Raw genomic sequence first — 21,868 nt, forward strand, 5'->3', positions numbered from 1 at the left:
GCCTCCCATTCCCGTGCCTTCCTCCACAACACAACACAAAATAGCAGAATGAACTCCGTCTGAGCAGAGCACAGATGTGGTCTTTAATAACCAAATCATCCTACAGTGCTCACACACACACACACACACACACACACACACACACACACACACACACACTGTACAGTCAAATGGGATTGGGTTATCCGGCAGCGCTGACATATACTGTGGCCTATTTATTTCAAAGAGGGAGAAACAAACAAACAAATAAACGCCTCAGCAAAGAGAAATGAGAGCAGCATAACCTTTTCCAAAAGTTGGGAACAAAAACAGAACAATGGCAGGTTGGCAAATAGCCAAAGCAAAAAATAAAAAATAAATGCTTTGTTTAAAAAAAAACATACAAAAATTAAGCAGAAGCCCACGCATTTGGAATTCACAACCTACAGTGTGCACATGGTGAGGCCTGGTTTAAATTACAAGACATTCTCTATGTGCTTTACTTATAGACCGAGCGGAGCCTATAGTTTTGAGTGTTCCACAGATTCACCTAGGCCACGCGGATAGAATAATAGAATAGAGTAATCTGATTAGAACAGATCTGCATTACAGTGCTGTGTATGAATAATGTGGCACCACAAAATGCAATGGGGATAGCACAAAACCACACAACTGAACAACCACACAACCTTTGTGGATAATCTTTAGGAACCTTTCTTTTGTATTCGGCGGATTGTTTTATAGAACTGTCTCGGCTTGAAGGTCTCATCTTGCATTATCCTCTAAAGTTCAATGGCAAGGGCAGCGAAGGGAGGTCTATTCAATAACATTGAGCTAATGCAGCTCGCCTTGAAACCATTCTAAAGCTTCTCACAAACAGATTAATGGCAAAATGTCTCACTTTTGATTTGCCCTCTGACAAATAGATCTTAGTCTTATCACACATATGAATGTCAGAATAAGATTAGGTGTGGTCTGTATGTTCTTGCTGTATTGTACAGTTGATGCTTTTCCCTCCACTTATTCTGAACACATGCATTTATTGTTGTGCACTCTGCTTTCGATAATCCCACGTGATCATCTCAAATGAACAGAAACGCTTAAATCAACATAAAAAAATTGAGTATAATTTTTCTCACGTTCTGTAAGGTGTCGTGATGCTGTCATCAAACGTGCTCTGAGAAAATCAACAAATAAAGTTGGATTACATTTCAGAGGTTGCAACCTCCTTTATCCAACTCTTTCTACAGATAAATGGCATTTACCCCTGCTGATTATGGGGTATGAAGGCAAAATGTGGGTCCTTCTTCAATCCACAAATGGGAGTTGAAGTTGTATTCTACCACTGTGAGCTCCCAACGGGCCATAGTTGTGTTTGTGAGTCATCCCAGGACACTAGCATCGTCTCTTCGCCTCCAGTCATCCAGTGATGGAAAAAGTACCCAAGTGTCATACTTGAGTAAAAGTAAAGATACCTTAATAGAAAATGACTCAAGTAAAAGTGAAAGTCACCCAGTAAAATAATATGTGTGTAAAAGTCAAAAAGTATTTGGTTTTAAATATACTTAAGCATCAAAAGTTAATGTAATTACTTTAAATATACGAATCAAAAGTAAAAGTATAAATCATTTCGAATTCCCTATTAAGAAAACGAGATGGCACTACTCTTGTTTTTTATTTATTTATGGATAGCCAGAGGCAACCTCCATCACTCAGACAAACAAAGCATTTGTGTTTAGTGAGTCTGCCAGATCAGTGGCAGTAGGGATGACCAGGGATGTGCTCTTGATAAGTGTGTGAATTAGACCATTTACCTGTCCTGCTAAGCATTCAAAATGTAACGAGTACTTTTGGGTGTCAGGGAAAATGCATGGAATAAAAAGTACATCATTTTCTTTAGGAATGTAGTGAAGTAAAAATAAAAGTTGTCAAAAATAAAAAATAGTAAAGTACGGATACCCCAAAATACTACTTAAGTAGTACTTTCAAGTATTTTTACTTAAGTCCTTTACAGCACTACAGTCGCCCTACTTGGCTAAGTCTGCGTCCCAAATAGTACCCTAATTCCCTATTTAGTGCAGTAATTCTGACCAGGACCTCTGGTAAAAATGTGTGCAGTAAATAGGGAATAGCGGGACATTTGGGATGTAGCCTTAGTCAATGAAAAAGGATGGAAATGGATGCCTTGCACCAGATAATGCAGCTAAAGTAAACTCTAAGGTCTGGAGACAAGGTGACAACCAGACTAGACCAGACTAGGACAGACTAGACCAGACTTGACCAGACTAGGCCAGACTAGACCTGACTAGACCAGACTAGGCCAGACTCGGCCAGACTAGGCCAGACTAGACCAGACTAGGCCAGACTAGACCAGACTAGGACAGACTAGACCAGACTTGACCAGACTAGGCCAGACTAGACCTGACTAGACCAGACTAGGCCAGACTCGGCCAGACTAGGCCAGACTAGACCAGACTAGGCCAGACTAGACCAGACTAGGCCAGACTAGACCAGACTAGGCCAGACTAGACCAGACTAGGCCAGACTAGACCAGACTAGACCAGACTAGGCCAGACTAGACCAGACTAGGCCAGACTAGACCAGACTAGGCCAGACTAGACCAGACTAGACCAGACTAGGCCAGACTAGACCAGACTAGGCCAGACTAGACCAGACTAGGCCAGACTAGACCAGACTAGACCAGACTAGGCCAGACTAGGCCAGACTAGACCAGACTAGGCCAGACTAGACCAGACTAGGCCAGACTAGACCAGACTAGGCCAGACTAGACCAGACTAGGCCAGACTAGGCCAGACTAGACCAGACTAGACCAGACTAGACCAGACTAGACCAGACTAGGCCAGACTAGACCAGACTAGACCAGACTAGGCCAGAGAAGAGAAGTGTTTCAAAACTATTTCCTTTATAGTTATAACTGTGCTTTGTAACCTTTTGGTGTACCAGTACGTGTATGAACATCCATTGATTCGTCCGTGGGGGGACAGCCATATAATGAGGTTTTCATGTTTGCATTATGGTATATTAAAGTGTGCTGCAGGTCCATTAGGGTGTGTAGGAGTACGGTGGAATTCCATTCGGTATCAGATGCATTACCAAGATCGGAGAGATAGGGTTGCAAAATTCTGGTAATTTTCCCAAAATTCCCAAGTTTTCCAGAAATCCCAATAATGAAAACCTGGGGATTTGGGGAAAGTTACTGGAATTTTGCAACCTACGTGGGAATCTGCTGTACCATACCTTGACAATGTCTTCGTTAGACGACTTGCACTCTACGAAGGACGAGACATCGGTGACGACTCCACTCATTTCAATAGAGACAACTTTCACGGGAATGGCCACGGTTCGGCCGGTCAGTATCGCAGTGTTAATGATTTCGGTGTCCTGTAGAGTAGAGGGGGAACAAACATGAAACAGTGTTAGATAGTGTTCATCGCTATTATATTTCACTGGGTACTTCCAATATGTACCTTTCAAAAATAATGTCCAAAAGAGTTCCGCTGGAAGCCATTCTCAGTGATCGATGGGTTTGATTTTCATCCATTTCATCACTCCAAGTACAGATGTAGGATCTTAACTTGAGCCAGTTTGCTTCAACAGGAAATGTGAATTATTATGTGGATTGTAATTGGCATTATAATACACATTTTTGTAGGGGTTGATACATTTTTCTTAAGGGTAAATCAAGTCTGAAATATCAAAGTGGAAATTACATACTACAGAAGCCTTTTTGAAATCTCAAATATACTACAAGTTGAACATTTCCTGTACTGTACAAAGGGCATATGTTTTTATGTTTTCTCCTCCGAGCTGCATTCTGCTCCAAATGACTCTAGAACAAAAAGGCAAGAAGTTCACGTTGACTATGTATACTAGGTAATTTGAGTTGTAAAGTGAAACATTCCTTCTTCATCAAGAGGATGCAACAATTAAGGTGACAAAGGAAAGTATATTTGAATGCCCCAAAAAAACAGAACCTGTCCTAAAAACCTTTGTATCTGTACTCTTGGTTACTGTTGGTGAATCTGTGCACTAAGGCCCCAAACAACAGGTTACTGTTGGTGAATCTGTGCACTAAGGCCCCAAACAACAGGTTACTGTTGGTGAATCTGTGCACTAAGGCCCCAATCAACAGGTTACTGTTGGTGAATCTGTGCACTAAGGCCTCAAACAACAGGTTACTGTTGGTGAATCTGTGCACTAAGGCCCCAAACAACAGGTTACTGTTGGTGAATCTGTGCACTAAGGCCTCAAACAACAGGTTACTGTTGGTGAATCTGTGTACTAAGGCCTCAAACAACAGGTTACTGTTAGTGAATCTGTGCACTAAGGCCTCAAACAACAACTATGAAGTCTAGTGTTGCTAATAAATGCTGGGGAATAAAAACTGACTTGAGAACTGATTATAAACAGGGCCAAGTCCGTCAGCAGATCTACACTTTTATCATGACTCCAGTGATATAGAAACAGCCAATTAAAATGCACACTGGTCCTTGAAATGGGCGACTGTTAATAAACTCATTATTTTGACGGAATGAATGTGAGCTATGCTGGGGTAAGGAGTTTGACTTTAATTTGTGTCCCTCGTGGCCCCCTAGAGAAAACCCAAATCATGTAAATGTTCCTTTGACTTCAATCAAAACACCACCATGCTCAAGTCTTGGAGGGAAAACAGTAATACTTAATGTGGTGTAATCAAAAAGAATGCAACATATAAAAGAGGATTAATGTTGCTTCTGGAGGCATGTGTGTTGATGAGCTCCTTTAATTTGTAGTGCCCTAGAGCTGGCAATCAAACAGGAGAGTTTACCCGGCATGATACAAGCATATGTTCACTGACAATGAGTGCAAATTGTATGTTGTGTGTGCCCTTCGAAAACCAATACATACTGAATGACTTATTGCTGTCCATAGCAGGTAATCTCACAATATAACTTCCAAACTATTTGAAACTAGAACAATTTAAAGTCTAGAAGAATTCACAATGGTCAGGTCCTGCCCAAATCAAATTAGCTGGTGCACTATTTGAATATTGATGCCATTTTACCTGTTGATACATTTGTTCATAATACAATATGCTTATTCAGTCATTTCCAATGAGGAAAATGTGTTAACCTAGCCTCTGGGTTTCTTGCTAAAGAATAGCCACTGCAGACCAATGACAGCCAACTAAGCACACACTGGTTAAATCAACGTTGATTCCACATCATTTCAATGAAATTACATTGAACCAACATGGAATAGACGTTGAATTGACATCTGTGCCCAGTGGGATGTCCTCTGACATTGACAAATTATGGGAAGGAGAAAAGAACCCCTCTAACAAAGCCCTCGAAGCATACCGCCATACCACCTTATAATAAAAAAACATCTTGTCCTCCCTAATGTTTCTCATTTTCACGTGCCAATGGTATTGTCACCCCTGGCCAAAGAGAGGCTTTTATTCTCTATTTTGGTTTGGCCAGGGTGTGACTAGGGTGGGCATTCTAGTTTCTTTATTTCTATGTTTTCTATTTCTTTGTGTTTGGCCGGGTGTGGTTCCCAATCAGAGGCAGCTGTCTATCGTTGTCTCTGATTGAGAACCATACTTAGGTAGCCCTTTTTTCCACCTGTCTTTGTGGGAAGTTGACTTTTGTTTAAGGCACATAGCAATTAGCGTCACGTTTTTTTTTTTTTGGTAGTGTTTATTGTTTTGTTCAGTGTCTTTTTTCCAAATAAAGAGAAAATGTACGCTCCACACGCTGCGCTTTGGTCCTCTACCTTTAACAGCTGTGACAGGTATTCTGTTGCCCAGCTAATATGCAAAACTTAAATGGGGGGGGGCCTGAGAATTTATGGTGGCGGTAAGCGGAAGCCACAGTGTCCGGAGTAATGAGTGAGAGCTTATCGTGAACACAGTAGGGGGAGAGCTATCAATAACACGCAGGAAAGGATTTCAAAGTAATCAAACACTTTATAGCCTACGAAACACCAAGGTTAACACTTTTAAACTCCATTCAGTAAGAAAAGGATCAGTTAGTGTAGAAACAAGACACGACTACTCCAGGCCCAATAAACGGGACTGAGACAACTATCCGTCTAATACACTGCGGAAATTAAAACATGTATTATACTGCTTCTGAAACAATGACTAGTATTGTCGATTAATGACTACTAGTTTAGCTTCATCCATGTGAACAGTGTTTTAGATTTAAACTGGAGAAATGAAAGAAGCAGGGTCCACTTTAATCCAAGTAACCAAATGACAAGCAGCGAGAGACTGAATGAAGCTTGACAGCCCCACAGTTGTTGAGTTCTGATGGAGGCTTTAAGACCGAGCCGATTAGCCAGCGAATCATATCAAAGCCAAACCTCTGCTGGCTCCCACTTCCTACTCCTCATGGAAATGATTGAAACGCCACGTCAGACGTGCAAAACCTGTGGCGTGTGTAGATGTGTGTGTGTGTGCGCGTGCCCTGTGACTTCGTGCCATGAGGACCTCGGCAAAGAAAATGCCCATGTTTTATTTATAATCTGTTCGCTACTGCGGCAGCATGAAGCAGTGGTGGAGCCAGCAACACAGTATCCTGCTATTCCCCTCATCTCCCTCTCCGCCTCTCCCATCCCTCGTTAATAAGAAGCCCGAGAGGGCTCTCTGACACGGGGCGGTAATTGCGCCAAGACTGTGGGGGCCAGGGGGACCTAGTTGGGGCCCTGACAGGACTAATGTGATGGATTCTGATTTAACCACATCCTCCTGGAAGATGCTACTACTCTGCACTGTAAACTCACCCACCTCCTTCGTTCCTCCTCCCTCCCTACTATCTCACCCCTCCCTCGCCTCCTCCTCCCCAGTTGTAGTGGCTCAGCTCTGGCTGGCAGTGAATCTGCTTAGCAAAGCTTTCACGTCTTGGGATTAGTTTTTTTTCCATCCCTCTATCTCTCCCTCAAGCCTCCCTCCCTCTCTCCCTCGTTTGTTCATGCTAGGGCTAAATCAGAGAGGGGATTCATTTTGTGCACATGGCTTGCCATGTTCTTGTCCCTTGTCTGTTTCATTTTTTTGTTACTCAAGATAAAATGCATCTTGTGTGTTTTTTTCCCAGATTGCCTCATCCTGCTGTCTCCCAAATCAGTGGCTGCAGAAAAAATACTGATCTGAGCCTTCTGGTTTCTATCAAGCTCTCAGAGGATGTGTGCAATGGTAGACACAAAGAACTAAGTTCATTATGTCTACCGCCTTGCTGCTACTGTTACTGTTTCAATAATTAGACAGAGAGATCTGAGAATGTGTGGCATTAGATTCTGCCTTGGTCAAATGGCACCCTATTCCCTATGTAGTGCATTACTTTTGACCAGAGTGCTATGGGACCAGGTCAAAAGTAGTATACTATGAAGGGAATAAGGTTACATTTGGGACGCAACCTCTCTACACTACAGTACATGAAGCAGAAACAGTGAAACAAAGCAGCTGATAATGAATGAAATGGCGCAGGTTGCCTCTGCTATTGCTATTTTTTGCTATTCCCCACGCGTTGGCCTTTCTATGACCCCGGCTCCTTTCAGCTGAACTCCTATCCTCATGGCTGCCTGACCCCTCTAACAAAGCCCTCGAAGCATACCACCAAGTCCGGTGAACACACAGAGGTCATGTTCCTCTTTGCTTATTAACCTCTGTTGTTGAGTGTGTTAAAAAAAGTGTCTTCAGTACCTGGGTGCTTGCTTCTTTGCAATTTGTGGCATTTTAGACCTATATAAATATATGCAGGGCTGAGAGAACTAAGTGTCGTTATACATTTTACCCAACCAGTTGAATTGTAATATCCAAATAATGAAGTCTCTTTCCCCTAAAACTTCTAGAGACTTTCCACAGGCTCCCTTCACCAAGTAAGGGGAGGTGAAACCACATAGGAGGTGACTTGACCCTTCAGGACTGGCCCTCTTCCTTCCTATTACTTAATTAATGTCCCTTGCTTCCACAATTGTTTTTTACTGCCTACTACAGTAATTGCCCCTTTTCATGAGATAGGAGTGGAGACGCCAGACAGACTCTTAGCATGATGTGCCATTACTTGGTGGCCTTTGTAGCCTTCTCTTAGCAGGTGAAATCATCATCGATCTAGTGAGAGAGAGAACCTTGTGTTGATAAGCATGGTTACAAATGACAATGGGGATTGAAGGTCCTTTGATGAAACTGGAGGCTAACCTATTGTCTTACATAAGAGATTTGAATTGAATAGTTGTGGCAAATGTTTCAATGGACCTATTCAACTGATATGAACATTATTATAGCATACCATATGTGATGTTTTTATTTATTTTACCTTTATTTAACCAGGCAAGTCAGTTAAGAACAAATTCTTATTTTCAATGACGGCCTAGGAACAGTGGGTTAACTGCCTGTTCAGGGGCAGAACGACAGATTTGTACCTTGTCAGCTCGGAGGTTTGAACTCACAACCTTCCGGTTACTAGTCCAACGCTCTAACCACTAGGCTACCCTGCCAACCCATGTCACGGGTTACTCACCATGGAGAGTGGGATGATAGCCTGAATGTCCTTCTGCACCACGGTCAACTCAGTCACCACCTTCTCCGAGTCCGGAGGTGGGTTCTGGCCCCGGTAGTCGATGTTCCAGTTGATCCTTCTGGTGACCGATTGGCTGGTGAAGTTCTCCATCTCAAAGTCCAGTTGCATCACCTCGATATTGGCCAGTTCATCCCTGTGGGGAATGGAATAATTGAGCAATTAAAGCATCAATAACAGCAATATGTTACCAAAAACACAGTAGGATCCAGCACCAAATCCAGCATTTTATTCATTTACAAGGGGCTTAATGGGGGTCAGGCTGCATTTGATCATTAAATATGCTAATGAGTAGACGATCGGAACAAGCAGCTGTTCTGTCATGTATTAGGTATTTTTGGAACAGTCAGCAATCAGGCTGCTGCTTGTGCGCATCTGTTGTTTTGGAATAACCAATGAGGTCCAGAAATATGCCATTCCTATCTGCTTTTAGGAGCTACCTGACCAGGCATGAGATCCAAACACACATGCTTGAGCATGTATTTTTAGGGTGTTTATCAAGAGAGATTAACATGAACAGACGATAGGGAGGCAGGTAGCCTAGCGATTAGAGCGTTGGTTCGCATACCAGAGCCGACAAGGTGAAAAATCTTTCCATTTACCCTTGAGCATGGCACATGACGCTAGTTTGCTCCAGGGGTACCGTGCAACTATAGCTGACCCTGTAAAACAATACATTTCACCATACCTACTCAGTGTGTGACAAAACATCATCTTATTTTTATTTGAAAATTGCAGTGCACCAACATCGTTCTAAAAATGTATAAATGAAGGAAGCATGTGAAGCCTTCACAACGTCAGCCTCAGGTGATTCATCACCTAAATGAATGTGACTGAACTCTGGAAAAAGTGAGTGTGACTGAACTCCAAAAGTGAGTTGAACTTCTTACAAGGTGACCAAAGAGTCTTTGATAAGCTAAGCTTTATAAAGACTTCACGGTCGAAACGTGACAGCTTTTTTATAAAAGAGCACCATGACATAGATTCCTAACCATTTGAGAAAAAACTGAATCCCCCCTGTCCTAGATTTTTGAAGTGTTGTCAGACGTGTTGTTACAATTTCTGATGCTTGCACCACACGATCTGTCATGTCAATGGTCCACACAACTTCAATCACACCCCTATTGTAATGTCATTGGCTAGTTGCTTCTCATTCTGACGGGTCCAGTGTAGTGAAACAGCTTATTTTTTCCTTCAAACGCTCCTCACGTGGGTAGTTAGAAATATTATGGTTTTATGGTCGTGGTCCTTTCTTGTGTGTTGTCTTTTGACTTTTTTTGCATCTATTTACCTATCCAGCTAGCCAAGCAACTCATTCCCACATCAATCTTTGGTAGAATATGTCTGTTTCCCACACGGACAAGCAGCCTACAGTAGATTTTCAATGTGATCATTTAGTACAAAACATCTGTGTTTCCCAAACTCGGTTCTGGGGACCCTTCCGGGATGCACATTTAGGTTTTTGCCCTAGCACTACACAGCTGAGTCAAATAACCAACTCATCATCAAGCACTGATTATTTGGGAAACCCTGCAATGCATCATCTGTACAAGATGTTACAACTGTCTCAATGGGATTTCAATGATCAGTCAATGAAACGGCAAAACCTGTTCATTACATTTCTATGGACATGGTACGCTATTCATTACATTTCTATGGACATGGTAAGCTTTTCATTACATTTCTATGGACATGGTAAGCTTTTCATTACATTTCTATGGACATGGTAAGCTTTTCATTACATTTATATGGACATGGTAAGCTTTTCATTACATTTCCATGGACATGGTACGCTTTTCATTACATTTCTATGGACATGGTAAGCTTTTCATTACATTTCTATGGACATGGTAAGCTGTTCATTACATTTCTATGGACATGGTAAGCTTTTCATTACATTTCTATGGACATGGTAAGCTTTTCATTACATTTCTATGGACATGGTAAGCTTTTCATTACATTTCTATGGACATGGTAAGCTTTTCATTACATTTCCATGGACATGGTAAGCTTTTCATTACATTTCTATGGACATGGTAAGCTTTTCATTACATTTCCATGGACATGGTACACTTTTCATTACATTTCTATGGACATGGTAAGCTTTTCATTACATTTCTATGGACATGGTAAGCTTTTCATTACATTTCTATGGACATGGTAAGCTGTTCATTACATTTCCATGGACATGGTAAGCTTTTCATTACATTTCTATGGACATGGTAAGCTTTTCATTACATTTCTATGGACATGGTAAGCTTTTCATTACATTTCTATGGACATGGTAAGCTTTTCATTACATTTCTATGGACATGGTAAGCTGTTCATTACATTTCTATGGACATGGTAAGCTTTTCATTACATTTCTATGGACATGGTAAGCTTTTCATTACATTTCTATGGACATGGTAAGCTTTTCATTACATTTCTATGGACATGGTAAGCTTTTCATTACATTTCTATGGACATGGTAAGCTATTCATTACATTTCCATGGACATGGTAAGCTTTTCATTACATTTCCATGGACATAGTAAGCTTTTCATTACATTTTCATGGACATGGTAAGCTTTTCATTACATTTCTATGGACATGGTAAGCTTTTCATTACATTTCCATGGACATGGTAAGCTTTTCATTACATTTCTATGGACATGGTAAGCTTTTCATTACATTTCTATGGACATGGTAAGCGTTTCATTACATTTCCATGGACATGGTAAGCTTTTCATTACATTTCCATGGACATGGTAAGCTTTTCATTACATTTCCATGGACATGGTAAGCTTTTCATTACATTTCCATGGACATGGTAAGCTTTTCATTACATTTCTATGGACATGGTAAGCTTTTCATTACATTTCCATGGACATGGTAAGCTTTTCATTACATTTCTATGGACATGGTAAGCTTTTCATTACATTTCTATGGACATGGTAAGCTTTTCATTACATTTCCATGGACATGGTAAGCTTTTCATTACATTTCCATGATCATTACCATAGCCCATACACAGTATGTACATACGTACCAGCCAGTTATGACTAGCACACATGCAGTAGAGTGGTCAAACATACACATAACATATGTGTACTCGCACATGTTAGTTTTACCTAGGCAAAGATGAACTTTCACCCCGTTTCATTCCATGCATTGTATATGTACTAAAACATTCATCCCCTTCTACTTATAAAGGACTTATCTTCTTCTAAGATGGTGTAAAATGATTGAATCAATTGTGGAATAAAGTACCAGCAGACCAGCATACTATATGTTTTATATACCACCATTACTATTGCTCCAAGCTGCGAAACCATCACATCTGAAAGACACATTCCGCATTGCACTTCGAAAGGGTTTCAGCAGTGTAGGCCTACAGTAGGTTCCCGGTTTACAAGACCATTACAGACACACTTGACCTGGATCTGAAATGAACCATGCTGCTATCTCCCCTAGGCAGAGAGAAAAGAAGTCTGCCATTCAAAGGGAAAATGCCAATGTCGTAGTGAAGACTGGGAGCCGAGTCCCTATCTCCAGTACTGCACTCACAAAGGGCCTTACTGGAAACAGCATGATGAGAGATGACAGCCTAAATGACTTCTGACTGTTTGTCTCAACATCACTCATGGAATATTCCTACTTATTTATCTATGACACTCCTTACAAAGCAGGTAGCTTGGCCAGACCCTCGACAACTAGCACTCAGAAAACCAGACACCCAAATCGCTCATGTGCTGAATAAGAGTTACACAGGGGTGGAAATGGAGTCAATGTGCTATTAGGATATGTTGTGTGGGTGACATGTCCTTTTCAAATGGAAGGCCTTGTGGGGTCAACAACGCCCTTTCTGTGCACCTTGGTTATCTTTACTAGCCCATGCTTACACGTTTACATAAGTAGGGCTTCCATGCTCAGATCAGGCCCCTGCTGAGCTGATTAGCAGGATAGTTTCATTGTGTCATTGGGTCAACTCCCTCAGAGGCGTAGCTAGTTATTTAACACAACACCACAGCAGGGTCCTATAGAACGTCAAGGGGAGGGATGCATTATTGAACAATATCTACCTGATCCCTCTCATTGATCACTGATGGGGTTGTGCTGGTGCTGTGTTTCCCAACTCCGGTCCTCGAGTACACCCAACTAGCTGTCAAGGCAGTTAACCCACTGTTCCTAGGCTGTCATAGAAAATAAGAATTTGTTCTTAACTGACTTTCCTAGTTAAATAAACGTAAAATAATAAAATATGGATCCCCATTAGCTGCTGCCAAGGCAGATTTCACAACACATTCAGTGTGTGACCGTGTGTGACCGCAGTGGGACCAGAAAGTTCCTCGACGTACACATCACTGACAATCTGAAATGGTCCACCCCACACAGATAGTGTGGTGAGGAAAACACAACAGCACCTCTTCAACCTCAGGAGGCTGAAGAAATTTGGCTTGGCCCCTAAGACGCTCAAAAACGTTTAAAGATGCACAATTAAGAGCATCCTGTTGGGCTGTATCACTGCCTGTTACGGCAACTGCACCACCCACAACCACAGAGCTATCCAGAGGGTGCTGCAGTCTGCCCAACGCATCACCCGGTGCACACTGCTTGCCCTCCAGGACACCTACAGCACCTGATGTCACAGAAAGGTCGCAAAAAGGATCATCAGCGACATCAACTACCCGAGCCACGGCCTGTTCACCCCGCTCTCATCCTGAAGGCAAAGTCAGTACAGGTGCATCAAAGCTGGGACCGAGAGAGTGAAAAACAGCTCCTATCTCAAGGCCTTCAGACTGTTAAATAGCCATTACTAGCCGGCTACCACTTGGTTACTCAACCCTGCACCGTAGAGGCTGCTGCCCTATGCACAGTTGAAGTCAGAAGTTTACATTCACCTTAGCCAAATACATTTAAACTCAGTTTTTCACAATTCCTGACATTTAATCCTAGTAAAAATTCTCTGTCAGTTAGGATCACCACTTTTATTTTAAGAATGTGAAATGTCAGAATAATAGTAGAGACAATTATTTATTTAAGCTTTTATTTATTTCATCACATTCCCAGTGGGTCAGAAGTTTACAAACACTCAATTAGTATTTGGTAGCATTGTCTTTAAATTGCTTAACTTGGGTCAAGTGTTTCGCGTAGCCTTCTACAAGCTTCCCACAATAAGTTGGGTGAATTTTGGTCCATTCCTTCTGACAGAGTTGGTGTAACTGAGTCAGGTTTGTAAGGACTCCTTGCTAGCACATGCTTTTTCAGTTCTGCCCACAAATGTTTGTTTTCTTTGTTGTCCTTTTACCACAACTTTGGAAGTATGCTTGGGGTCATTGTTCATTTGGAAGACCCATTTGTGACCAAGCTTTAACTTCGTGACTGATGTCTTGAGATGTTGCTTCAATATATCCACATCATTTTCCTACCTGATGATGCCATCTATTTTGTAAAGTGCACCAGTCCCTCCTGCTGCAAAGCACCTCCACAACATGATGCTGCCACTCCCATGCTTCACGGTTGGGATGGTGTTCTTCGGCTTGCAAGCCTTCCCTTTTTCCTCCAAACATAACGATGGTCGTTATGGCCAAACAATTCTATTTTTGTTTCATCAGACCAGAGGACATTTCTCCAAAAAGTACAATATTTTTCCCCATGTGCAGTTGCAAACCGTAGTCTGGCTTTTTTATGGCGGTTTTGGAAGAGTGGCTTCTTCCTTGCTGAGCAACCTTTCAGGTTATGTCGATATAGTACTCGTTTTACTGTGGATATAGATACTTTTGTACCTGTTTCCTGCAGCATTTTCACAAGATCCTTTGTTGTCGTTCTGGGATTGATTTGCACTTTTCGCAACAAAGTACGTTCATCTCTAGGAGACAGAACGTGTCTCCTTCCTGAGCGGTATGACGGCTGCGTGGTCCCATGGTGTTTATACTTGCGTACTATTGTTTGTACAGATGAACGTGGTACCTTCAGGTGTTTGGAAATTGCTCCCAAGGATGAACCAGACTTGTGGAGGTCTACAATTTGTTTATTGAGGTCTTGGCTGATATCTTTTGATATTCCCATGATATCAAAAAAAGAGGCACTGAGCTTGAAGGTAGGCCTTGAAATACATCCACAGGTACACTTCCAATTGACTCAAATTATGTCAATTAGCCTATAAAAAGTTTTTATAGCCATGACATCATTTTCTGGAATTTTCCAAGCTGTTTAAAGGCACAGTCAATTTAGTGACCCACTCGAATTCTGATACAGTGAATTATAAGTTAAATAATCCGTCTGTAAACAATTGTTGGAAAAATGACTTGTGTCATGCACAAAGTAGATGTCCTAACCGACTTGCCAAAACTAGTTTGTTAACCTTTTATAACTAGGGGGCGCTATTTTAATTTTTGGATGAAAAACGTTAGATATTTTGTCACGAAAAGATGCTCGACTATGCATATAATTAACAGCTTTGGAAAGAAAACACTCTGACGTTTCCAAAACTGCAAAGATATTGTCTGTGAGTGCCACAGAACTGATGTTACAGAAAAAAAAACTGATACAAATCCAATCAGGAAGTGCCGCATTTTTTGAAACCGCCTCATGGCAATGACTCAGCTTACGTTTTCCACGTTTTCCCCAAGGTGTCTGCAGCATTGTGACATATTTGTAGGCATATCATTGCAAGATTGACCTTAAGAGACTACATCTACCAGGTGGTCGCTTGGTGTCCTCCGTCGCAATTATTGCGTAATCTCCAGCTGCAGTATTTTTCCGTTTGCCTCTGATGAGAAACCAACTGCCACGAATGATTTATCATCAAATAGATATGTGAAAAACACCTTGAGGATTGATTCTAAACAACGTTTGCCATGTTTCTGTCGATATTATGGAGCTAATTTTGAAAAAGTTTGGCGTTGTAGTGACTGCATTTTCGGGTTTTTTTCTTAGCCAAACGTGATGAACAAAACGGAGCTATTTCTCCTACAGAAATAATCTTTTTGGAAAAAATGAACATTTGCTATCTAACTGAGAGTCTCGTCATTGAAAACATCCGAAGTTCTTCAAAGGTAAATGATTTTATTTGAATGTTTTTCTTGTTTTTGTGAAAATGTTGCCTGCTGAATGCTAGGCTTAATGCTATGCTAGGCTATCAATACTCTTACACAAATGCTTGTGTAGCTTTGGTTGAAAAGTATATTTTGAAAATCTGAGATGACAGTGTTGTTAACAAAAGGCTAAGCTTGTGTTTCATTATATTTATTTCATTTCATTTGCGATTTTCATGAATAGGAAATGTTGTGTTATGGTAATGAGCTTGAGGCTATGATTACGCTCCCGGATACGGGTTTGGAGTCGCAAGAAGTTAACAAGAAATGTGTGGAGTAGTTTAAAACTAGTTTTAATGACTCTAACCTAAGTATATGTAAACGTCCGACTTCAACTGTATATAGACATGGAATCACTGGTCACTTTAATAATGTTTACATACTGTTTTATTCATTTCATATCTTTCAACAATTACACTTCACCCCATACACCAGGAATATTCAGCTACCAAACCTGGGGTTAAATTCTTCAAATAGCCTACAGTTCAAAAGCTTTCCATTTCTTCCAGTAAGAGTTTGCACAGATATAACATATACCTATAGATTAGCCTTAGAAGAAGAGAATGAGATGTGCCATGGAAAATAAATTATTGCCGTAAAGCTTTCTAGACGGAGAGAATGCCTCTCCAAAATTGTTCCTTTGAATCAATAGTTACAATTATAAGTTAAGAGCAACATCCTTGAGAGAATGCCAACTCGACCCAGTTAATTGCTTTATCAGTTGTTTACATTTTTTTAGCCGGCAATCAATTTCAATCAAATCTGATTTTCCTGTCGTCTCCACAGGGACATGGGAGGACACTGCATTTACAAAATGAATATTGCCATGATTAGGAAGCCATTGGAAAAAATTGATTTCTAGTACAATGCATAGTGAGAGGTGAGAGAGGATCAAGACAACAATAAAGTGCTAAGCAGTGCTAAAGCTGGATGTAAATGTGCCTGCGCTTAGAGTAAATTCTGGCGTGGGGGATTCTGGCATCTTCTCGGTAAGCCATGCTGGTGCTAAAAGGTGAAGTATAGTCTCCCAGTGTCTGGTGGAAAGCAGACTGAACCAGGTTTTCCTCTACGATTTTGCCTGTGCGTATTTCCATTCTGTTTCTCTTATATCCTGAAAAACTCACCAGTTTTTAACGATTTCAAGCATACCAATAACATGATACAGCCATCACTATGCTTGAAAATATTGAGAGTGGTACTCAGTAATGTGTTGTATTGGATTTGCCCCAGGACGGAAAGTTAATTGCTTTGCCACATGTTTTGCATTATTAATTTAGTGCCATGTTGCAAACAGGATGCGTGTTTTGGAATATTTGTATTCTGTACAGGCTTCTTTCTTTTCACCCTGTCAATTAGGTTAGTATTGTGGAGTAACTACAATGTTGTTGATCCCTTCTCAGTTTTCTCCCATCACAGCCATTAAACTGACTGTTTTAAAGTCACCATTAGTCTCATGGTGAAATCACTGAGCGGTTTCCTTCCTCTCCGGCAACAGAAGGACAGACGCCTGTAGCCTGTAGTGACCAAGTGTATTGATATACCACCCAAAATGTAATTAATACATTTTCTATGCTCAAAGGGATATTCAATGTCTGCTTTTTATTTTGTTAACCATCCTACCAACAGGTGCCCTTCTTTGAGAGGCATAGTAAAACAACTCGTCTTTGTGGTTGAAATTCACTGCTGTGTGGGGTGCAGAGATGAGGTAACATTCAAAAATCATGTTAAACACTATTCCACTATTCCAACATTATTCCACACAACTTATTATGTGACTTGTTAAGAATATTTGTACTCCTGAACTTATTTAGGCTTGCCACAACAAAGGGGTTGAATACTTAATGACCAAAGACATTTCAGCTTTTAATTTTTCTATGAATTTGTACACATATCGAGAAACATAATTCCACTTTTACATTATGGGATATTGTGCATGGGCCAGTGACAAAAATCTAAATGTAATCTATTTTAAATTCAGGCTGTAACACAACAACAAAAAGGAAAAAGTCAAAGGGTGTGAATACTTTCTTAAAATACTTTCTTAATACTTAAACATTAAAGTGACCAGTGTTCAATGACTATGTACATAGGGCAGTAGTCTCTAAGGTGCAGGGTAGAGTACCAGGTGGTAGAAGGCTAGGTAACAGTGATTAAGGTTCAGGGCAGGGTACTGGGTGCAGGGTACTGGGCAGAGGCCGGATATTGGTGACTATTTAACAGTCTGATGGCCTGGAGATAGAAGCAGTTTTTCAGTTTCTCGGTCCCAGCTTTGATGCACCTGCACTGTCTCCGTCTTGTAGATGGTAGTGGGGTGAACAGGCTGTGGCTTGGGTGGCTGAGGTCCTTGATAATTTTCTTGGCCTTCCTGTGACACCAGGTGCTGTAGATGTCCTGTAGATGTCCTAGTGATGTGCTAAAAAAGGGGAGGCCAAAATTCTGATGAACATTTTCTTGTTTGCTTAAGGCTCTATACAGCTCGTTGAGTGGGATCTTAGTGCCAGCATCGGTTTGTGGTGGTATATTGACAGCTATGAAAAAATATAAATGAAAACTCTCTTGGTAAATAGTGTTGTCAAATGAAATAAAATATGATTGGTCACATGCGCCAAATATAACAGGTGTAGACTTTACAGTGACAAGCTTACTTACAGTGCCTTCAGAAAATATTCACACTCCTCGACTTTTTCCACATTTTGTTGTGTTACAGCCTGAATATCAAATGGATTAAATTGAGATTTTGGGTCACTGGCCTACACGCAATACCCCATAATGTTAAAGTGGAATTATCTTTTTAGACATTTTTACAAATGAATAAAAAATGAAAACCTGAAATGTCTCGAGTCAATAAGTATTCAACCCCTTTGTTATGGCAAGCCTAAATAAGTTTAGGAGTAAAAATGTGCTTAACAAGTAACATAATAAGTTGCATTGACTCACTCTGTATGTAATAATAGTGTTTAACATGATTTTTTAATGACTACCTCTTCTCTGTACCTCACACATACAATTATCTGTAAGTCGAGCAGTGAATTTCAAACACAGGGAGGTTTTACAATGCCTCGCAAATAAGGGCACCAATTGGTAGATCGATAACACATTTAAAAAGCACACACTGAATATCCATTTGAGCAATGTGAAGTTATTGATAAGACTTTGAGTGGCCAATACACCCAGTCACTAACTCAGTTGCCAGAGAGGAAGGAAACCGCTCAGGGATTCCACCATGAGGCCAATGGTGACTTTAATACAGTTACAGAGTTTAATTGCTGTGATAGGAGAAAACTGAGGATGAATCAATAACATTGTAGTTACTCCACAATACTAACCTAAATGACAAAGTGAAAAAAAGGAAGCATGTACAGAATAAAAATATTCCAGAACATGCATTCTGTTTGCAATATGGCACTAAAGTAAAACAGCAAAAAAATGTGACCAAAAAATGTACTTTATGTCCTTAATACAAAGCGTTATGTTTGGGGCAAATCCAACACAACACATCACTGAGTGCCACTCTTTATATTTTCAAGCATGGTGGTGCCCGCATCATATTAAGGGTATGCCTGTCACTGGCAAGGCCTGGGGAGTTTTTTTTCTGATTAAAAAAAACATCATAGAGCTAAGCACAGGCAAAATCCTAGAGGAAAACGTGGTTCAGTCTGCTTTCCAACAGACACCGGGAGAGAAATTCACCTGTCAGCAGGACAATAAACTAAAACACAAGGACAAAGTTGCTTACCAAGATGCCATTGAATGTTCCTGAGTGGCCTAGTTACAGTTTTGACTTAAATCGGCTTGTAAAACTAAGTAAATGAGATATTCCTGCATTCCATTTTCAATAAATGTTTATTTCATTTTTTTAATACATTTTGATTAAGTCAAGGGGTATAAATACTTTCTGAAGGCACTGTATGAGCCAATTCCCAACAATGCAGAGTTCAAAAGTGAGAAAAATATTTGCTTAATAAAAAAATAAATAGTAACACAAAAACAAAAGTCAACAGCTTATCATGGGGTATTCTAGCTTAGGTGAGAAGAACCTCTTGACTTCTATTAGAGATCGTGCACCAGCAGTTGTTAACAAAGAGACACACGCCTTCTCCCTTTAGCTTACCCGACGCTGCCGTTCTGTCCTGCAGATGCATAGAAAAAACATCTAGATGTATTTTATCCATGTCCATGTTCAGCCACAACTCTGTGAAACATAGGATATTAGGTCCCGTGTGGCTCAGTTGGTAGAGCATGGCGCTTGCAATGCTAGGGTTTTGGATTCGATACGAAACAGACCAGTACGAAAAAGTATGAAAAATGTATGCAGTTACTACTACTGTAAGTCGCTTTGGATATGAGTGTCTGCTGAATTACAGTGTTTCAGGTGCCATTGATAGGACAGTCTCGAACGGAGCTCATCCAGTTTGTTCTCCAGAGATTGTACGATCGCCAATAGAACGGGCAGTAGCTGCGGTTTATGTACTCGCCAAAGCAGTTTCGTCAGGATGCCCACACATCGCCTCTCTTACGCCGCCTTTTTCTTTTCCGGGGTGAGCAGTATGTCCTGCGCCTCCGACTTGTTGAAGTAGAAATCTTCATCCAAATTGAGGTTAGTGATCTTTGTTCTGATGTCCATAAGCTCTTTTCAGTCACAGGAAATGATGGCAGAAACATTAAGTACAAAAAGAGAAAGAAGAAATGTAGCCAAATTGGTCAGGAGCTTGTAAAACGGCTGAAGGAGAATGGCCTACTACTGTTGTCGTCAGCAAACTTGATGATTGAGTTGTGTTCAAAAAGAATGTTCAGGCAAGCATTAAAAAAATGATTTCTACTTTGATGAGCTCAGCGGTAAGATGCATAACTACATTTGAAAAAAATACATAGCTGCTTGTGACGAGTGAGATACTGGTGTGCACCAATCATAAGTACATGAAGAACGTGAGTATGTCGGTGGTATTAACCACCAGCTCCTCAAATAACTTTTTCACATTAACATGTTACATATTCTTTACATTAAGATGAACACTTAATAATAATAATTGCATGTTGTCATAACAACTCCGAAGTCCTTGACAACACAGAGAATCACATGGTGGACATTAAAAGCATTGACTATTCTTAGTTCCTTGTATAAAGTACATGTTACCAAGCTATTGAAGAAAGTAATGTTTTCATCTAGCAGGAAATGCAAAATGCTCCCAAGTGCTGCGTTCGCCCAGAAAATTGATCACGCTTCATGATTGAAGATGACAATATAATCTATTATAGGCCTAGATTTTTTGCTAAACCATGTCGAATGAAGGCTTTAAACCTATTAGGCTTAATGTGGTAACACAAAACTACTGGGACCCTGTTTGGCATGGATCTACACATACTACTTTTGTGGACAGATTTATAAAGCAGCCCAGCATGGTCCATTATCTAAAATATATACCTAAGTCGGCACAAAAAGGCAAAACTATATCACAGTTAAATATGCCTTCAAAAAAGGTCCCGCCATTAATGTTATCTCACTTAGCTGGGTGAAGTGGGCCTGAAATACTGTAGTTTGAGAATTCACTAATCTTTAATGCTTTTTATCAGCTAGAAGGCTAAATCAAAGGAGAAAAGGAAACGGCAGGCTATTTATTCCTGGAGACTGTTATATGGCTCTAAAATGTAGGCAAAACTCATTAGTAACATATGAACTCTGCCCAAAATACCTTCATGACTTTTGACTGGGCCTCTGACAAAAGTCGGGATGACACAATGTGTCTATATCGTAGCTTGACCCCCTGCTGGACTGGATTTCCAACATGGTGACAGGATGGCAAAGATGACTTGACACGGTCCACTAAATATAGCGAGAAAGCCAGACACTAAGTGCCCTATTGAGAGAGAACAAAGAAAGACTGGCTGATCTTTTATTCAGGTAATGTCACTGTTTGTCTCACTCTCCACCCCCCCCCCAGACCCACTTGGCCAGTTTCTTTTTTCCCCACAGTCCGTGGAAACGATGGGCGGTGGTAATACTAGGATCTGCACTGGCTAAATAGCTCCGGAGGTTTAGGATAAGCAGCCCGAACTCTTAATGCCTTCTTTGTTAATGAGTTGAGTGTATTAGTGATTTATGTTAGCTAATTCCATGCTTCGCCCGCCCCGAGGTATTGCGGTATCACAGGCTAAGAAGCTAGCTACCTCCCTTCATCCTCAGCTGCACCTGATTCCACTGTTACTGCCTTCATTCAAAATGGAGGACCTGTTT

The 21,868-nt window shown here is 40.8% G+C and overlaps 1 protein-coding gene across 2 annotated transcripts in view; it reads right to left on the minus strand.

Moving 5' to 3' along the window:
- The window catches only part of tmem132e (transmembrane protein 132E), a 353,420-nt gene that overhangs the window by 22,205 nt on the left and 309,347 nt on the right, over positions 1-21,868 (minus strand). For both annotated transcript variants that reach the window (XM_024393605.2, XM_024393604.2), the window contains exons 4-5: positions 8,502-8,694; positions 3,238-3,381 (exon numbers count right to left, since the gene is read on the minus strand). In XM_024393605.2, the coding sequence (XP_024249373.1) occupies positions 3,238-3,381; positions 8,502-8,694 (337 nt within the window). The remainder of the gene's footprint in view (positions 1-3,237; positions 3,382-8,501; positions 8,695-21,868) is intronic.

This window comes from Oncorhynchus tshawytscha, linkage group LG30 (genome assembly GCF_018296145.1).
Source record: "Oncorhynchus tshawytscha isolate Ot180627B linkage group LG30, Otsh_v2.0, whole genome shotgun sequence".
Lineage (NCBI taxonomy): Eukaryota > Metazoa > Chordata > Actinopteri > Salmoniformes > Salmonidae > Oncorhynchus > Oncorhynchus tshawytscha.